This window comes from Doryrhamphus excisus, chromosome 23, assembly GCF_030265055.1.
Source record: "Doryrhamphus excisus isolate RoL2022-K1 chromosome 23, RoL_Dexc_1.0, whole genome shotgun sequence".
Lineage (NCBI taxonomy): Eukaryota > Metazoa > Chordata > Actinopteri > Syngnathiformes > Syngnathidae > Doryrhamphus > Doryrhamphus excisus.
The window spans coordinates 6588341-6608835 of NC_080488.1; the positions used below are offsets into that span (position 1 = coordinate 6588341).

A 20495-nucleotide genomic window follows, 5' to 3' on the forward strand; every position below is an offset into this window, starting at 1 on the left:
AGAAAAATAGCCTGCATTCTGGCGTCATCTTGCGACTTCCAAGGCAGCCAATAGCTACTTTCCTTACTGAGGCGTTGGAACAGTGACTACATCCCTTTGTCGCTTTAATTATTTATAATATAAAGATATTTTTTCTAAAATTGTCAAAATAATACTAATGAAAAAAACATTTGCACGTTGACAGGATAAGCGAAGCAGTACATGTCCTGTAGAATTGACTGATGAGGGGCGGGGCGTGATGGTGCCACGTGACACTCATACAGGAAATGACACCCGCGGTCCGCCCTGTCCGAAGTAGCATTGCAAGTTAAGTTGAGCATGAATTCGCCAGCGGTAACAGTGTATCTCATGTGTTAATTGGATTTGATATGCTGACGTGATGTCTGAAGAGCAATACAGCCGCAGGAAGGATCCAAACAAAACAGGTATTGGCATCAAAAAATGTAAACGTGGTACAGGTGAACATTGTTTTGTCTGTGTGCATGTTTAGCTGCGGATATGCTAACTAGTAAGCTAGCTTTGACAAAGACCAAGGCTGATTTTGGATAAATAACAACAATTACATTGACAGTTATTGGGATTCAAGACATCCTCTGTGCAGTTTTATTCCCCACACTGTATCAACGGTGATCACGGCGTGTATGTCGTACAAGAAGTTGTGGCTTTGGCTAACGTTGACAGGTAAGATGTTTGATGTTTGGAAGGCACAGCTTTGCTATGCATGAATGTGTGTTAACGTTTGATATCTCATCATTGGCCTTTTCTTCCTCATAGTTAGCTGCTCAACCAAACATTAGTAAAAAGTGACACAAATGGTATTTTGTGAGGACTCCAAACCGCCAAACACATATTGAGTAATCATTACAAATACGAGCAGCTACTATGTAGTCCATGTTGATTTGAGAGAGAACACACCACATTTCGCTGAATGTCACATTGGTGTCTTTTAAGGATGGACCTTGAAATTCCAAATCGGTATTTTTTCTTGAATGAAATCCTAGCCATATCTTTGTGTCAGTTGGTCGAAGCAAATGGCAGCCCAATGCAGAGTTTTCGCACACCGTGGTTTACACTCAATGTTCCAAACCGCTGGGACCAGGCCGGGTACAGGTTTATGGGCGGGGCCGAACCGGCAGTGGAAATGTTAGGCAGCGGTGTTTCCGTTGCGTGTTGGAGTCACACAAGTGATGAGCGTAAAACCTCCAGAAGATATTTATTGTTCATTCCAGACAGACTGTAACTGTGGACATAACGTGGAAGCTCGGCTTCCCAATAACAGCTTTCTGGTGCCACTCCGCCACGTCACTTCCTGGTGCAGCACCTTACAAAATAAGAGTCTGTATAAAATAAGTAAAGGCGTTCACTTACAATGTTTAACACCCCCACCGACTTTAACTTGTTGCAGGAAAACACAAACATTGTCCTGTATGCCCTAACAAGATATTTACATTCCCAAATGCAAACATTCATTCATTCATTCATTGAGCAAACATTCTCAGTTTCAACTTTGTTGGTGGCCTTGTCAGTACATCAACAACCATTTGTTCAGTTGGATAATATTCAAGAATCAATTTACCACAGTTCACGACCTCTCTTATGAAGTGGTATTTGATGTTGATGCCTGTTTACAGGATTTTTGGCAAGCGCTATCGTGCCTTGATTGTCTAGCTAGCAGTTAGCAGATGTTAAGGCAATGTATTCAGCTTCACAGGTAGGGAGTGCAACTGTTGGTTGTTTTCTTGTTTTCCATGAAATCAGAACGCTTCCTTCACTTAGGCTGACACAATAACCTGATGTGCTGTGTCTGTCTGTTTTGTCTGATGCCCAATCCGCATCACTGTACACTCTCAATCCCAGTCTACTTTGGTTGTTTCTTTTAAAGTATAAGCCTTGTTCTGTTGTACGTCTTAGATATCTTAACACGTGTTTTACAGTGTTCCAGTGTTCTTCGGTTGGTTCATCAAAATGTTGAGAAAGTTTACTGACCACGAAACGGAAGTCAGGTCTAGTGCATGTGGACAGATATATTCCCACAGGCTCTCTCTACTTTCTTGAGTTTGCCATTTTGTCAGCATTTTCTTTATATTCCAGTTTTAGTTCACAAGGAGTCTCCATTGGCTTACAACTTTCCATTTCAAATCTTTCAAGTATTTTGTTCACATATCTTTTCTGTGACATAACAACTTGGTTGGTTGGTTGGTTTCTTTCTAGACCTTTGGATTCCTCCTCATGCTTTCACGGCTGTCTCCTAACTGAGCTGGTTGAGTTTGTTTTGGGGTAATGGCAGGATCCTCACTTTCTTTCTCTTGATCTGATGCTCTTTCTATGTTTCTATCTGCTTTTTCTTTAGTTACTGGCAAGATCTCATAGCCTGAAAACTCAATGTATGGTTCGGATGTTTGAGTTTCTTTTTCATTTAATGTCTTGGTTGTGAATTTCACCAACCTGTTCTTTTGGACTCTCTCTTCATCTGGATAATAAACAAGGTAAGCTGGGCTGTTTTTGTCTTAGCCGATGAAAATTCCTTCCTCAAATCTGGCGTCTAACTTCCCTTTTTCATGTTTGTAGGCAAAGCACATAGATCTAAATTTCTCAAGCTTGGAAACATCTGGTCTCACACCTGTAAACATCTCATACGGTGTTTTTCTTGTATGTCTACCGTAGCATCTGTTCCTGACATAGGCGGCTGTCTGTACAGCATAGTTGCACAGCTTAGCTAGAAGTTTACTCTCTAACAGTAAGCGTCTCTCCATATCATGCAGAGTTCGCCAACCTCTCTCTGCTGTGCCGTTTTGGTGGGGTGAATAAGGTGCAGACTTTTCATGCCTTATTCTATATTTTGTCAACAATTCTTGAAACTCGCTGTTCGTAAACTCAGTGCCGTTCTCTGAACGGACGCACTTAACTTCTCCATAAGGAGCGATGTCTGTAAGGAACCTTTTTGTGGCATGTACTGTTACTTTTGGATTTAAGGAAGTACACATACATGTCATTCGTAAAGGACTGACCATATTTGTGACCTTCTATGCTCGGAGTTTGCATGGGACCCGCTAGATCTGTATGTACTAACTGTAAGGGCTTTGAAGCTTTTCTGTCTGGCTCCCTGTTTCTACTTTGTGTGAACTTTCCTTGTGTGCACACGTCACATATCTGATCTGGTCTGACCACACTCCCCTTTATCTTCATACATTTCACAACACCTTGCAATTTCTGTATGTCCTCATAATTGCAATGTCCCATAATTTCATACCAGGTTTGTATGTCATGGCACGCTTTAACCCTGTCTATATCTTGCTCAACTGTTGTTAAACGTCGTCCGCCGTTGTCCAAGAGATGAATCACTGCTGTTCCTCTGCATTGAGCTATTCAGCTGCGCTGTGTTCCATCTGCCAACTCCACTGAATGGGTCTCCGGCTGAAACGTGTCATCAAAACTCTTGAACTTGTTGATGTCGTTCACGATGTGGGATGTTGCTCCACCATCCACCATGATGCCTTTCATTTTTACATTGTTTTCTGGTCTTTCACTTTTTGTGTGTTTCACTTTGAAGAGATGGTCTTCACTACCTTCTTTCTCTCCTTCAGCGACCTTTCTGACATCGTCTCGTTCCCCCCTTTTCTTGCACAAGGATTCTTTGTGTGTCCGGCTTTGGCAGTAGCTGCACCACGCTTTTCGAGTAAATTGTCTCGCTTTGTGGCCTTTTAGTCCACACTTGAAGCATGTCACGTCGTCAGTCTTTTGTGTGCATGTATTTGGTTTGCGGTGCACATTTGTTTTCATTATGTTGTCTGAAATTTCTGTGCTTTTTATCTTCTCCGATTAGTCTTCTCTCTCAGGAAATGTAACATCGTCCTCATTTTGTGTTACAAGGACTGCGAGTGGCTTGAAGGAGTTTGGTGGCCCACCAAGTATCATGGCTATCAGTAGTCTGTCACTCATGGTTTCTCCTGCATCTCTCAATGCTATAATGAGATTTTCCGCTCTTATTATATAGTCTGTGACACTTTCATTGTCCATCATCTTTATCTTGGTCAATGACGTGTATAGGGTTAATATTCTTGGCTTGCTTTTCCCAGAATAATGTTCTTTCAATATTTTGAGGGCTTTTCTTCAATCATCTGCAGCTTCATGTCGAATCAGTGACAAGCTTTTATCATCAATCAGTCTGATTAGCTCGGCGTAGCAGTCAGCATTCTTCCTTCTGTCTTCTGCTAATAGCTCTTCATTAGCTCCACTGGGTCCAAACAAGATAGTTTCCTTCAAATTTAGGATGTGCAAGTGACCAAGCAATTTTGTTTCCCAAAAATCATACTTCTCTTCTTTTCTGTTGAAAATGAGCTGCGGCGCCGGTACTGCCAACGCTCCTCTGGTCTCCATTTTGGACACTTCAAATCTTCATGTAGTCCTTTGTTCAGTTTAATTCTTAGCTCTTTCCTTCGTGTAATACTTCATGATACTCCTCTTGATATTTTCGTCCTTGACTTATCTCTGGGTTGACTGACTTCACGCGTCGAAGCTCCGTGTAATACTTTGCGGTAAAACTTTGGCCGTCGTCACTTTTGGGTAGCTCCACCCGGGCCCATAACCAGCAGTGTTTCCATTGCGTGTTGGAGTCATACAAGTGATGAGCGTCAAACCTCCAGAAGATATTTATTGTTCATTCCAGACTGGAACTGTAACTGTGGACATAACGTGGAAGCTCGGCTTCCGAATAAAAGCTTTCTGGTGCCACTCCGCCACTTCACAAAAAACGCAGCACATTACAAAATAAGAGTCTATATAAAATAAGTAAAGGTGTCCACTTACAATGTTTAACAGGAAAACGTAAGAAATAAGAAAATAACTACATCAAATTTCATGTAAATGCATATACAGTTTGGAACTAGGGGCTATGACTTTATTATTTTGCCCATCATTTGTTTTAGGGCAGCTATTGAATAGCTAATAAGTAATCTACTTACATTTTGTTTTTGCTTAACTAACAGAACATGAACCGAGAACATTGCAAAACACTTGTGAAAGTTTAAAATGTCGAGCCTCCTTTTGTCACCCGACCTACCAGACCTACTAATTTGCACCAAAGTGAAAGTCATGCATGAAATGTATCTTTTCACAAAAAGCCCTTTTTCTTCATTTTGGTTGAGAACTGACACCTACCTATGTTCTACTGTTGATTACGAAAGAACGGAAAAAGGTAGCACAACCAAAATAATGCAGAGGTTGACATTCCATTACAAAACTTTTCCAGGCTACATCTATTTTTCAATTACTGCACAAAATTTTCCAATGAGGTGATGCATCAAAAATGTAAGGAATTTTGCATTTACTAAATGGACATTTAATTCACTATCACATGAAGCACACACACCGCTGGTAAAGTAAGTGTAAAAGGTTCTAATTAATGTCAAATAAAAACTATTTGTCTTTGACTTTCTTGATTCAACTATGTCAATATTTCGCAATGTTTAAATCCAATAATTGTAATAATGGGTGGCACCTCCAATCCAATGTTATGTTTTTAAAACCTTGAATGTGCTGTTGAATGTTGCTTTTTCAAAATGTTATTTCATAGGGTGTTCAGTGTGCTTTACCTTCACTTTTTTACTTTTTGTCTGTGATTTGGATTGTAGAACTTGAAGTCATGCCTGAGAAATGATCACGATGTGGAAGGAATTCAATTAAATGCTTTGAGACTTAAAAGTAACGTGGAAGAAATGGGCCCGAGGAGGAAGACCTCTAAACTCCAATCTTCAGGGGTTACTGGTAGAGGAGAAGTTGGACAGAGGCCAAATGAGCCAAAAGACTGCATCAATGAACTGTCCCATGAAGTTCTCTGTCATATATTCAGGTAGGAGTCCAATATCAGTTCTATGATTCTATGAATATGATGATTCTATTTGCACTTTTGCTTTGAGATGCTACTGTTTTTGTCATATCTATTCCTTTCTTCTTGTCAGTGCTCCATTGTATACACTTCACATTTGGAACTGATAGATTGAATGGATTGAAGTCAACATTTGTTAGAAGCAAATCAATCAAAATACACTTTCATTGAATTTGTTCAAATACACTTTCATCAACTAGTCAGTGCAGGATGATAAAATAAATGATTTCCTATGTTTATTTCAAGCTTTTATCATGCCTTCACAGCGCTGTAAGAGGTATCACTGCAAGTTATTGCATATTAAATTTAATGAAATCAATGAAAAAAAATCTAAATCTAGTCAAAATAACTAGGGCTGTCAAATTAGTTTTAACACATGCACATCATGTAAAGCCACATCCCTCTGTTAATGACAGAGCCACAATAGCGCCCCCAAAGAGTCACACAGTCTGCCGCTCTTTATTCTTTATTCTGACCTGAACACATCAACCACATTACAATTCCAACATCATCTACAGAGAACTGCACTCCATGATTGTTTTTATTCTTCATCCTTGTTTCTTGACATGATTTATTTTGTAGGTACCTTCCCATGAAGGACATCATCTGTATGGAGTGTCTCTCTAGGAAGTTGAGAGAAGCTGTAACCCTCTACTTGCGAGTGATCAAAGTGGTGGATCTTTGTGCTGGTCGCTGGTGGGAATATATGCCCTCGGGTAAATGAATAACAATTATCACAATTGGCCTGTAACGATAATGGATATATTGATTTATGGAATGATTTAAAAAAAAAACAGGTCGGTAATTATGAGCCCTCAATAAATTGACAGAAGTGTATGCGCGTCCGCTCCATCTTTCTGTGGTAAACAGAAAGAGGGTTCACTCTGCATGTGTCTGTGCACATTGGCTCACACAAAGGAGCCTCTTATTTAGCCTCTTTGTGGAGTTATCAAGTGCTAGCAGTTATCAAGCAGACATGAATATGAATGAAGGCACATTAAGCGAATTGATGGCTAATATAGTATGCCTCAAACAGGTATACTACACTTGAGTACCGTTAGTAGCTCAAATTTGACATGACACAATGATCTTTGAATAATAATACAACACAATTTCTCAGCCAATGTAGGTAGGTCATAGTGGATTATACTGTATATCTCGATTCTGATTCTTTTCACAGGTTAGGTCATAAAAAGGTTGCATGGTTGAAATGAGGTTGCTAACCAAAGTTCTTGGATGAAATATTTGTTTTTTTTTGTTATGATAGGACCTTTTTATGAATGACTCATTAATTGCCATGAGTTTCTCACAATAACCAGATGCCCAACCGTAATTGTATACAGTACATACAGTGCATCTATATAAGTCATTAGTAAAACTAATAAAACAATAGCATCATGAGAAAAGACTTACTTTTTTCTGCTTCAGGCTTTACAGATAGCAGCTTTTTGCTGCTTCTGAAAAAGATGCCCGACCTCGAGCAGCTGTATGGCCTCCACCCCCGACACCTTGAAAGGAGACGAATCCGAGGCTATGAGGCTTTCAGTATACCTGGTGTCCTGGAGGCATTGCAAGCCTGTCCTAGTCTTCTGGTGAGTAGCAGTATAACTGATGCCAGTCAAAGCTTGTCTATCTAGTCTTATAGAGAATAACTTAGAGATGATTGAGCCATGTATCAGTTACAACTAGACAGGATTTTAAGCATAGGTCTGTATGAGATTCTGTATCATAACCTTAGTCAAATATTTTTTTTCCAAAATCACAAATACTTAAACTTGCTGATTCAAACAGCTAAAAATAATGCACAAGGCTAAAAATAACCAATTACCTAAAAATGTCATCCCATACTTCTCTACAAGAGAGGAGAAATATGATCTCAGGGAAGACGCTTATATGCTAGGACTACGTTAAAAAGCCATAGCATTTCAGTATGTGGAATCAAACTATGGAATGGATTGAGTAAGGACCTCAAACAATGCACAACGATGAGCCAATTCAAGAAACAATACAAGCAGTTGATGTTTGCTAAATACAAGGATGAAGAGTCTTGAACCAGTCATGATGTGCTATAAATATCACTATATTGACAGTTACTATGGTACTCATTATGTCATTGTATGGTCATATCACCTTGTACTTTGGTGCTTGACGAAAAATAAATAAAAATACAAAAAAACACTTACCGTAAATTCCGGACTATAAGCTACTACTTTTTCCTCAAACTTTCAACCCTACAGCTTATTCAGTGATGCGGCCAATTTATGTAATTTTTCTAACGGCTGCCAGGGGCTCTCGAGTAGAAAAGGTAAGATTAAGACCGGTGGAATATATGCGTCGAGGAAGACTGCAACGTCTTGTCTTGTGCATAAATTAAATTAGCGTGAACATACCCTCGTCATGGAAAATGCAAAAAGAAAGGCATATGACGCAGCTTTCAAGTTAAAAGCAATCGAGCTGTCCGATAAAGAAGGAAACAGAGCTGCTGCACGTAAACTTGGCATAAACTAATCGATGGTGAGACGCTGGAAACGGCAGCGGGAAGAACTGTTTACCAGTATGTTCTTTTACCAGATCTGTTTTATCAGACCTGTTTTTATCATACTGTGTTGCTATTGTGTTGCTAGCGTGTTGTTACCATGTTGCTACCGTTTTACTGCCGCGTCACAGGCACCGATTGTGAAGAAAGTTATATTATTATTATTGTTAAGTTATATTATTAAAACTTTGAAAACTTTCTCTGTGTACCGTCTTTCTTTGTAAATATGTTTACATGTTTTAATGTGGGCACATACGACTTATATACAGGTGCGGCTTGTGTATGTAAAAAAATAGTTTTTCCTCTAAAAATGTAGTGGGTGAGGCTTATAATCAGGTGCGCTCTATAGTCCGGAAATTACGGTAATAAAAAAAAAAACACACACACAAATTATACTAGAAAGGCAGGAAGTGAACACATGTAACAGTTACTGATTGTAAAAGTACCAGATGGAGGGGTAGGATTTAATAAGCTTTGCTTCTTCCTACTCCTTTTGGACATGTAGACCCGTGAAGTGATTATGTGTAATTGTAACCTGACGCATGTTCAAATGAAATAAAAACCATTACCATATTTTTGACCTATGCTTTGACGGTTTCATCGTATTGTAATTAGAGCTCCTAAATGTGTTAAATTTCTATATTGGGAAAAAAAGAAAAAAGTCAGGTCAAAAGTCATTTTAAACCATATAACACTATGAAAGTTGATCACACTATGGTGTGAAAGTGTTTGCACCCTTCTCGTTTTCTTATTTGTTTGCATGTTTGCCACACTTAAATGCTTCTGACCACCAAACAACTCCTGTGCTATCTCCCTGACATATGGCAACACAGCATAATTTGCTTAGAATTTTGGTATGTTTGGAACTTTTCAAGAACAATTTCAAAACAAAAAACTTAACAAAAGAAAAACGTACCTGCCAAACACAGTCACCACAATAATTCCTGTGCTTTATGACTGACACAGCAAAACCAATAAATCCACAGGGTATACTTACAACCCCTACAAGTACAAATATGCATACATTTACACAACAATTTTTCTATTGACTGTCGGAAAATTGCCACATGGTGGTCACGATGCACCTCCCCTTGTTATGTAGCAGAAACAGTATGAGGCAAAATTTTAGTGGTTTTGGAAGTGTGGCATTTTCATGTATAGCATTTCATGCATGTCGGTATATCATGCCTACACAGGATAATACCTGCTTTTTTTAATGAGGGGGCCTATTATGCATTTTCCATTTTTCTGACCTATAAATGTAGTTTAGAATTGTTTATTTTCGTGTTAAACCATGCTAAATTTTCAGATAACAAGGTTTGCACATTTGGAAGTGAGTCCTGAAAGAAGGTTGGATGGCTCAAAACGCTGTTTCAGATGTTTCATACCCTGTTTCACAACTGTTCCTTTGTGACGTCACAGAGGAGTGGGCCCCCTCTTGACCTTAGCATATATCACAATATTTTTCGGCTGTATTACAATATGACAATGGAGCGAGAGAGCGAGTGAGATTAAAAAAAAAGGTTTCAACAGCATGAACAAAGCTAAAGTAGTACAATGAAATCATGACAATGAATTTGTCTTTCAGGGTGTTGAGACATCCCACCTGGAGCTGGTGGAAGCAGTTTGGAACTATATGCCCCAGGTTCATATCCTCGGAAAATTCCGCAACCGTAATGGGGCGTTTCCAATTCCTCCTGAGAACAAACTAAGCATTCCCATCACTGCAAAAATCCAGACCCTGCACCTTGTGGGTGAGTCAGCCTTTCTGTACTGTAGCTCAACACAATACAATGCTATAATAGGACAACGGTGTTCTAGATATGTTTTTGTATGTATATATGGCTTCAAAATTTGGCCTATGCAGTCATGTGGAAAAAATGACTTACCAAAAAAATGGGCTTACCACATATACACACTCCTTATGCTCCACCATTGTTGTTTTAATGTTATTTACTATATACATTACAATGATGTTTTTGACTGATCCATTTTGAGTACAAAAAGTCTCGGTGAGTGCACACATTTGTGAAGAAACCAGCATCATAAGGAATGCCACACTGTTTCACCTGTCATCTGACAAATCTCATAGTTGCATTAGTGTGTTGGTTTCATATTTGCTTTGCCGGTTGCAGGTGTAAATGTCCCAGAGATACCTTGTGTGTCCATGCTGCGCCACCTTTACTTGAAGTGGGTCCGTCTCACCAAACCTCAGCCATTTAAAGATTTCCTCTGTGTGAGCTTGAGATCCTTTGTCATGCGGAACTGTGCAGGTCCAACCAACTCCCTCAAATATGTTCCCTTGGTTACTGGTTTAGCTTCAGCCCGAAATCTCGAGCAGCTTGAGCTGGTGAGAGTTCCCTTCCTTGGAGGTCTCATCCAACATGTGGTGGAGGACAGCTGGAGATCAGGTGAGAGATAGATGTTGGTTGGCCATAATTCAGTCTTTCATTTCAGCTTGTTGAACAACTTTTATTCCCTTCCAGTCAGAAGTTTACACATATTAGGGCAAATAATTATTTTATCTTTTGTAATGTGTTGCACTTGAATTGTTCCCTCTGCAACCTGTTAAAGGTTCCTACGTTTACATTACAATCCTATTGTAACAGACGCTATGTTCATACCTGCTATGAATTATTTCTTTCTACAACAAAATGCTTCTTCCGACTGCCTGAACTGTTCAGGCAGCAACACCCTCAACTTGAATAGTTGAGGGGTGAATTACTGTATGTACCAACCTCCTAGGAGTAAGCTGTCTACAATAAAAGATGACGGAAGTGAGTTTAGTTGAACTTTATTCTACTATTTAACAACAATAACACTCAGACAATACAATTAAAGCACGCACCTGAGCCCAAGCTCCACTTGCACTTGCTTCCTCCATGTTCATGTCAATTTCGCCATCAAACATGCCGGTTTGCTCTCATCCTATGCAACCTTATGGTTTTAGATACATGCTTTGATTATGTAGTAACAGGTACATTCATGATAACATGTAATGCCTACACTATTTTACCATATTTTGGTAAAAACAAAACATATATTCTTAGTAATTACTGCAGATAAAATACTTCCAATTGTCAAATGCACAGTTGAAGTGTTTTCAGCTTTGATTTGAACTACATTTTTTTCCCATTAAGTCATATTGCTGCTGGCTGCATCTTTTGCCATTTAGATGTCTCAAAAAGGTCTAAAAAGTCTTAAAATGTGTACATACTCTAGATCAGGGGTCAAATGGTGCACCCAATTCATGTTTTTAAAATTGAAGCCAGAATGAAGTCATTGGCCAGAATTATTAAGCATTTCAATCCCATGATGAGTGTATGCACAGTCAACACATTGCACCCCTGGGCATACTTAATGTGTTTTTTTTTTAACATGATACAATGTGGGCAAACAAAACATGTTTTTGCTTCAACAAGGTTTCAACAAACGCGTCATATACTGGGTGCTCGTTTGTCCTCTGTTTTTGTGTTTATTATTATTATTTTATTATTATTTTAATAATTCATTAATCAGTCAGTTATTTTTTTTAATCTATGAATAGGAATTGGAAAAAAACACACACACTTTTAATTTGATGTCTAGCTCTAGTGGTTTTCAAAGTAGACCAGTTCTAATGTCCATGAGGGCTGGAAAAATCTGAGAAATATGCCATCATTAGATTTTCACAAATAGAATAAAGGTTTCACAAAGCACAGACTGTTCTTATCAACTCCCAAGGTTATTCCAGTCCAGATTTGAGAAGTCTTATCTTAGTTTTCCTAGTGGACCAAGTCAAATATGAAGTGTGTGCTGAAGAAGCATCTAAATATGTGGCTGTATTTCATTTTCACAAATTATATGAAAGTTCCACAAATATAATAGTGAGCGTCAGGTAAAGGCTATGTCTTCCCTAAAATGTTGTGCATTCTTTTGCTTGACTGTACCGAATCGAACCTTGTCCTTAAAACCGAGGTACAGTACATACAGAATGATCTTGGAATGATGGTGTACTACACCCCACATATTAAATGTTTGCAAAGAACATTGTACGTTTGCCAACTAGGGCTGAGTAGATGTAAGGATTGTCATTATTTTCATACAACAAATAGTAAACTTGCTCAAGATGAATAAATGAATGAGATGCACACGAAAGACAGTCTTCACAAAAAAACCAGCTGATAAGTCATTGTTCCCCCGCACATCTGTCAAAAAAGCCCTGAATAAGATATAATTGATGTGTTTATTGTTGCTCATGCCGCTGTACAGTATATCATGTACACACTGTGCACTAGAGTGACACCACCAACAGGAAAAGAGCTCTGGGTCTCTTCTGAGATGGATTAAAGCGTATTGCTTTGTCATTGCAGGAGGATTTCGGAACCTCCATACCATTGTGTTTGGAGCCTGTAAAAATGCCTTGGAAGTGGACTTGGGTTACCTTGTCATCACTGCTGCTCGCAGGTGCTTTTCATGCCTTTACAGTCCAGCTAAAAGAGGAGACAGAAATACAGGGAGAGTAAAAAGTATTTGATCCCTAGCCGATTTTGTTTGCCCACTAATAAAGACATGATCATTCTATACTTTTAATGGTAGATGTATTCTAACATGGAGAGACAAAATATACAAAAAAATATCCAGAAATATTTTAATTCATTAGTATTTCATTGAGATTAGTATTTGATCATCCTCAAGTATGCATTATAAATTCTGGCTTTCACAGACCAGGTAGACACTGCCAATCAATTTGTTAACTGAATTGGGAGTGACCAATCACTCATAACCCTTACGAATCACTAAAAAGTCTTACTAATCATAGGTATGAAATACACCTGTTCACAGAATCAGAGAATCAGACAGATTCCAAACTCTCCAACATGGGTAAGACCAAAGAGCTCTCTCAGGACCTCAGAGACAGGATTGTTGACCTGCATAAATCTGGAATGGGCTACAAAAACATTAGCAAGATGGTGGGTATTAATGTAACAACCATTGTTGCAATTATGAGAAAATTATGGATAAGCGGAAGTGAATGAATGAATAACATGACCATCAATAGACCTCGGTCTGGTGCTCCACAGAAGATTTCACCTTGTGGGGTGGCAATGATCATAAGAACTGTGGGAAATAGTCCTGCAACCACTCAGCAGGAATTAGTGAATGGCCTCAAGGCAGCTGGGACCGCAGTCACCAGGAAAACAATTGGCAACACTTGGTGCAATGGAGTAAAATCACGCAGTGCCTGAAAGGTACCCCTGCTTAAGAAGGCACGTGTGGAGCCCCGCCTTAAGTATGCCAATGGTCAACTCAAAGGTGCACAAAGTGATTGGGAGAAGGTGCTGTGGTCAGACGAGACCAAAATTGAACTCTTTGGCTTAAACTCAACCCGTCATGTGTGGAGGAAGAAAAATGCTGCATATGACCCCAAGAATACTGTGCCCACTGTCAAGCATGGCGGTGGAAACATGTAATTTAGAGAGCATCTGCAAAGAAGAGTGGGCCAAGATTCCCCCTGGTGTGTGAGCTAACCTTGTGGTTAACTACAACAAACGACCGCTGTGCTTGCAAACAAAGGCTATGCCACCAAAGTTGCACCAAGTGCTTTTTGCTAGTGGGTCCAATACTTATTTCCCTCAGTGAAATACAAATAAATTAAAATATATTCTTTAAACAAAATCATCAAAGGATCAAATACTTTTTATTCTCATTGTATATTTTAGACACAGTATTAAGTCCCTTAAAAGTCCTGAACTGTAAATATGGGTGTAAGGGAATTGTGATGAAATACTGACTGTGTTCCAACAGGCTTCATGAGCTCCGTATCCAGCCATCACTTACTAAAGATGGAGTATTCTCAGCTCTCAAAATGGCTGAACTAGAGTTTCCTCAGTTTGATACACTTCATCTTGGATATGTGGACGAGTTTCTGTTACAATGTGAGTTCACACTCTGGTCCCGTCATATCCATGCAGACATCTTAGATTATTTCTATAAGCTTGACCTGAAATTAAAAACACTTTTTATCATAACAACATGAGAGAAGTCGCATCCAGTGGGTGAACATAGTGTCATGTTTTTGCATCTGTTGGAATGTAGGCAAGATGAGTCATTCGGAGCTGGTGAAGAATGGTCTTGCTGATGTGGTAGAGAACCCAGGAATCATCACAGATATTGGAATCAAAGTGGTGAATGAGGTTTTCTGTAATATAAAATACCTCCTCATCTACAACTGTCCTCACCTTCATAACCCCCACCACTGGATTACAGGTGATCACTGTTACTTTACACACTTCACTTACATATAGTACACTGTGTATGTATGTTATTGTCATATTTGGGGGAGTAACGGTACAGTCCGTACCTTGGTATATGGGCTACGGGATTTGCCCAGTTTTAATTTAAAAAAATAAAGCATGGAGATGTAATTTGTAATATACTTGCAGGTAATTATCCAATAAATACAATTCTTAAAAAAAATAGAAAAAATGATATGGCATAGAGAAGAATGGAAGGATGTGGGGGACACATTTTTGTTTACAGATGCTAAAAGCAATCCAATGTAGGTCAGTATATTGTGCTATAAGGTACATAAGCTTTGTGTTTTATAGGTAACAAACCAATTGAGTAATATTGAATGGCATTTCTTTGGGGTGTAACGATATTTGTATTATCAAACTACATCCATCTGTATTTGCCGTTCCGGACGACATACACACGTGGACAAAATTGTTGGTACCCCTCAGTTAAAGAAAGAAAATCCCACAGTTCTCACTGAAATCACTTGAAATTTACAAAAGTAACAATAAATAAAAATGTATTGAAAATTAAACAATCAAAATCAGCCATCACTTTTGAATGTTTGATTAACGTAATTATTTAAAAATATAAACTATGAAACAGACCTGGACAAAAATGATGGCACCTCTTCAAAAGATTGAAAACAATTTGAGCAGAGTCACATGATTATCTCTGGTGTGTCCTTTAATTGACATCATAGGTGTCTTCAAACTCATCAGTCAGTCTGCCTATTTAAACTGTGACAAATAGTCACTGTGCTATTTGGTGACAAGGTGTGTACCACACTGAACATGGACAACAGAAAGCGGAGACAAGAATTGTCCCAACTTGGAAGTTCCTGTGACGAGAATGGGACATATTATTCAGAAGTCTAAGGCCCAGGGGACAGTAGCCAACCTCCCTGGACGTGGCCGCAAGAGGAAAATTGATGACAAATTGAAGAGACGGATAGTTGGAATTGTACCCAAAAAGCCCAGAACAACCTCCAAAGAAATTAAAGAGGAACTCCAAGGCCAAGGTACATCAGTGTCAGATCGCACCATTGGTCGTTGTTTGAGTCAAAGGGAGACTTCATGGGAGACGACCGAGGAGGACACCACTGTTGAAAGCTAGACTGGAATTTGCGAAAATGCATGTTGACAAGCCACAGAGCTTCTGGGAGAATGTTCTATGGACAGATGAGTCAAAATTTGAGTTTTTTTGGTAACGCACATCAACTGTATATTCATAGACTGAAAAATCAAGCCTTCTAAGAAAAGAACACTGTCCCTACAGTGAAACATGGAAGAGGCTCAGTTATGTTTTGGGGCTGCTTTGCTGCATCTGGCACAGGGTGTCTTGAAGTTGTGCAAGGTACAATAAAATCTCAAGACTATCAAGGCATTCTGGAGAGAAATGTGCTGCCTAGTGTCAGAAAGCTTGGTCTCAGTCGCAGGCCATGGATCTTTCAACAGGACAACAATCCAAAGCACAGCCAAAAGCACCCAAGAATGGTTAAGAGAAACGCGTTGGGCTATTCTGAAGTGGCCCTCTATGAGCCCAGATCTGAATCCCATTGAACATCTGTAGAAGTAGCTGAAACATGCCATAAGGAGAAGCCTAACCTGAGACAACTGGAGCAGTTTGCTCCCGAGTAGTTGACAGGTGCAGAAGGCTCATTGACACTTACAGAAATCGTTTAATTGCAAGTGATCTTCTCAAAAGGTTGTGCAACAAAATATTAAGTTATGGGTAACATCATTTTTGTCCAGGCCTGTTTCATTAACTTGTTTTTTAAATAATTATGTTAATCAACAATTCAAAAGTGATGGCTGATTTTGATTGTGTAATTCTCAATGCATTTTTATTTGTTGTTACTTTTGTAAGTTTCAAGTGATTTCAGTGAGAATTGTGGGATTTTCTTTCTTTAGCCAAGGGGTACCAACAATTTTGTCCACGTGTGTATATCTAATATTGTTTAAAAGGTCATCAATCGATACTAGGAAATAATGCATTCGATTTAGGCACGGCAGGCTTTTTAATGTACTTTTAATGATTAAGACGTTAAACGTTACAGGATTTAGTCTACCTGTCTGTGATGTCATCGGCACACGCCAGCACGATAAAAGGCACCATAGAATTTCACACAATGGCACCTCCTTGCAGCAGCAGGTTGGAATGGTACAATCCCTGTATTTTAGCGTTGCAGAAATCTGACACTGCGTGCACGCTTCATTTGGAGAGTCCATGTGGACATCTTTAAAAAAATGTTTTCATATGATGTTGGGTTTATTTTTGTTTGCGTACATGTTTACATGTTAGATGATGTTTTCCTTTGAAATATAGCAGATTTACACATGTTGGCTCACACTGACTCACATGGGCTTCAAAAGTTAAGTCTAACTTTATGCCTTTCACATGGTTCAGAGTCAGACTCACCAACACAGACGGGCAGGGCTGTTGTCTATATTCAGTTATTCAGTAATAACCTCTTCGACACTCTGTCGCTGAATGCCTCGCCTGCTTTTTGCTTTTAGGCAGACTGTCTCTCACTGAAAGTATGTGCACTGTGGGGAAATAGGACATTATGTCGTAGGGAGGGCAAACACACACTGCAAAATGTAATGCAAAACCACTGGCTGATAAGGTGACTTGTCATGTTCAGGGTGGACTGAAGATGTACTTTATCATCTGTAATTCATATCCATTAGTTGGTAAGTCAATTTATGCTGCATTTTGTGTTCTCAGATCAATCCAGATGGAACCGACTGGTTGATCTGACACTGGTTCGCTGTCACGCTATCAAACTGGAGTCCTTCTCCCAGTTCATAGAAGCATTACCCAGTTTAGAGTTTATATGCCTGGACCAGATGTTTCGAGAACCACCCAAGGTAACCAGTTTGCTTCATTGAAATTAGTGTGACTCACAGTGGTGCAACATTAGCTTAGCAATAGTGCATAGTATAGTATGTAGAATAACATACAGCAGAGTATAATTTCTTTGACTTTTTTTACTGTTGTTTTTAAAGGAAAAGTTATTGCTCTACATTGGTCAAATGTAGAGCAATTTATCAGATCAGGTATCAGAAACAAGTTTTTGCCAAGTCGAAAATTGTTTGTCAAGCGCAAATGAACCAGTTATGTACTGTAGGTAATCTGTAGAAAACAGAAAACGTGCAGGTAAATACATTTAAGCATTGGCTTTGTTTTAAAATGTCCCTTTATGTTGAATGGAATGAGTAAAGACATTGGAGGAATAACATAATAGGGGTTATAATGTCTTCTTGATTTGTTGTTGTGCCAGGGCTGTGCCAGAGTGGGCCTAAGTGCAGGAACTGGTATTGGTGTCTCTTCTGCACTTGTCAGCAACCAGAACGCCAACAACGACAACAACAACAACAACCACCACCACAATGAAGCGAACCTACCTCCTTCTCCCCCTCCACCTGTTAACAACAACCAAAGGCAGCAGCACAATGGTAGTTTTACATGCTTATTTATTGTACTGTACAGGGGCCCCTTGTTCTTATTTATCATTCAAAATAATTCGGCATAAAAAATACTTTGACTACCATAAAACATCTGGAAACTTATATACAAGTTACATTTCAGTATAGTTGGTTGTCGTATAAGTGCAAAAATTAGTTAGTTTGTGTCCGAGGTTCCAATGAAAGTTAGCATTGACAACACAGGGCTTAAAGTATTCCGGCACTGTGCTGGATCGCCGGTGTTTCAATATGACCAAAGAAAAAAAATAAGAATCTGCTGGACCCAGACAAACACAGACATTGTAGCCATGCTGTAGGGCTCCAGCTATTGCTGCCCCCCCCCCCCCAAACCGCTACTGTCCAATCCTACGATTATGCTGCGTTCAAGACAACTTGGGGAAAGGTGTATGTTTTTGTGTGCTCTGCTCCAAGAAGCTAGTGTATGCTATAAAGGTGGAGCCGAATACAGTATTCGGAATGGCACGAATAATGACTTTAACGAATATTAATTCACACAAATACTTTTGTATTCGGGAACAATTAAAACATATGAGAGGGCTGTGTTTCTTGTGAGACCGCAGTGCATGCCCGGATCAGCCAATAAGTGACTGGTGTTCTGCAGTCGGGGGTGGAGACAGAGCAGTCTGTCTGCCACTCACAAGTCGCTGCGACGGAGGAGGCTGAACTTGGTTGTATCCGTATTTTGCTTTGTAAACGTACTACCTTTCACCTCAACTGGATTTCATATGCTGTTTTCTACTATCAGTAATAGCGGAGTTTGACCGAGAGATTATTCCGTTGGGCTGCATTTAGTTGCTATTTACTTCTGCGGTTGGGTGTTCCCCCGTTGCCTCTGTTAGCATTAACTCTAACTAACGTTAAGGCTGTTGACATGTGTAACATTCACATTGGATTTAAACGCTTAAGTAAGTCAGGCTTGGGAACTTGTGTAGAATTGTATGCACTTCTGGGTGGTATTTGGTACATTTAAGTTAGTGGGGGGTTAAGTGTGTGTGTGGGGGGGGGGGGGGGTTCATGTTCACAATGATATTTTAGTTATTATATGTAGTATTTTTATTTATTTACTTTAAAAAAATTGGGGGGAGGGGGTGTCAGGCTCAAGATTTTTTTTTACTTTAAGTCCTAAAAACATGATTCAGTGTTTTCTCCTCACAGCACCAGCAGAGGTCAATGGTGTAGAGGATGAAGAGGAGAACGTTGGGATGGAAGTGAAAGGAGCAGAACGGGTGGTAGCTGATGATGTCACTGGGCCCAGCCGTCCTAATGCTTCACCACAACCTCCTGAGGATGACGAAGAGCAAGCAGGTATGGCATTTTTCCGGCATAAATGGAAATCTGCAGTTTGTATAATATAAAAAGTCAAGTTATATGCATTTTTTGTATTTAATGTAAGTTATTATGGATTGATGTTTACTTATTGATGTTATTACTTATTGTCTTTGCTATTTAACCAATTGACTGACCGCATTATTCAGAGAAAAGTGCTCCATACTGCCAGTATGAGTTTCTGGGCATTTTTGCCGATCTTTAAAGACCCACATATTGAGTTTTACTACTACATAAACATTGAAACTATGTAGAGAAACTTGAGACTCTCCTCTATCACCAGAAAGATTTTGTTTTTAGGCTTTTTGACTTTCGTTTCGGAAAAAAAGTGTCTTGGGCAAGACCGGGATCAACAATAAATGAAAATGAACTTGATCATTTTTATCCTTGTCTCCCACCTCCAAACTAGCAGGAGGTGTGTCTATTCGGTGCTCTGTTTCAGCACCTTCAGCACTATATATACAATATATACAATTTCACTGCACGCAAAACAAATAGTTATTGAGGCAGTCTAACCAGTGTGAATTAAGCAGACAAACAAAGATTACATTTAAATGGTATATTATGAATGTTTTGGAAAAGCGGTATGGAACAAAATAGATCAATTAAACAGCAAGTCAAAAAGCAATGAATTAATAAACCTAAACCACAGCTTTTACTTAAGTTGCAAAACCACACTGTGCAAAAAACCCCAAAAGAAAACATGCATCAACATTTAAGTTAAAAGGTTTACAGGGTGCACAAGTTTTGACTAATTCACACTTCACCTCAATATAATAACGATCATTATACGATTCATTCATATTTCTGTTCATAGATTCAATAGCATTTCAACTAGATTACGTAGAATCCATTATACACAGTGCATGTTCTACTACTAGTTAACATTGAGTTTAACAACCATCAAAGATATAATAAAGAGACAATCAGGGCTCTACATTAAAAACAAAAATAACTTGCCCATGGGGAATCCTTAAGGTGA

General features: G+C 39.1%; 1 protein-coding gene across 5 annotated transcripts in view; it reads left to right on the forward strand.

Moving 5' to 3' along the window:
• The first annotated feature begins 259 nt into the window (after positions 1-259).
• The window catches only part of fbxo38 (F-box protein 38), a 39610-nt gene continuing 19374 nt past the window's right edge, over positions 260-20495 (forward strand). For 2 of the 5 annotated variants that reach the window (XM_058063496.1, XM_058063498.1), the window contains exons 1-12: positions 260-425; positions 5631-5848; positions 6467-6600; positions 7313-7476; positions 10009-10174; positions 10556-10831; positions 12773-12866; positions 14208-14338; positions 14499-14669; positions 17427-17569; positions 17983-18157; positions 19343-19492. In XM_058063496.1, coding sequence (XP_057919479.1) covers positions 5715-5848; positions 6467-6600; positions 7313-7476; positions 10009-10174; positions 10556-10831; positions 12773-12866; positions 14208-14338; positions 14499-14669; positions 17427-17569; positions 17983-18157; positions 19343-19492 — 1738 coding nt within the window. In that variant the 5' untranslated portion in view covers positions 260-425; positions 5631-5714. Of the gene's footprint in view, positions 426-571; positions 682-5630; positions 5849-6466; positions 6601-7312; positions 7477-10008; positions 10175-10555; positions 10832-12772; positions 12867-14207; positions 14339-14498; positions 14670-17426; positions 17570-17982; positions 18158-19342; positions 19493-20495 lie in introns of those variants that run through there. The other 3 variants (XM_058063497.1, XM_058063500.1, XM_058063501.1) reach the window with 3 other exon arrangements.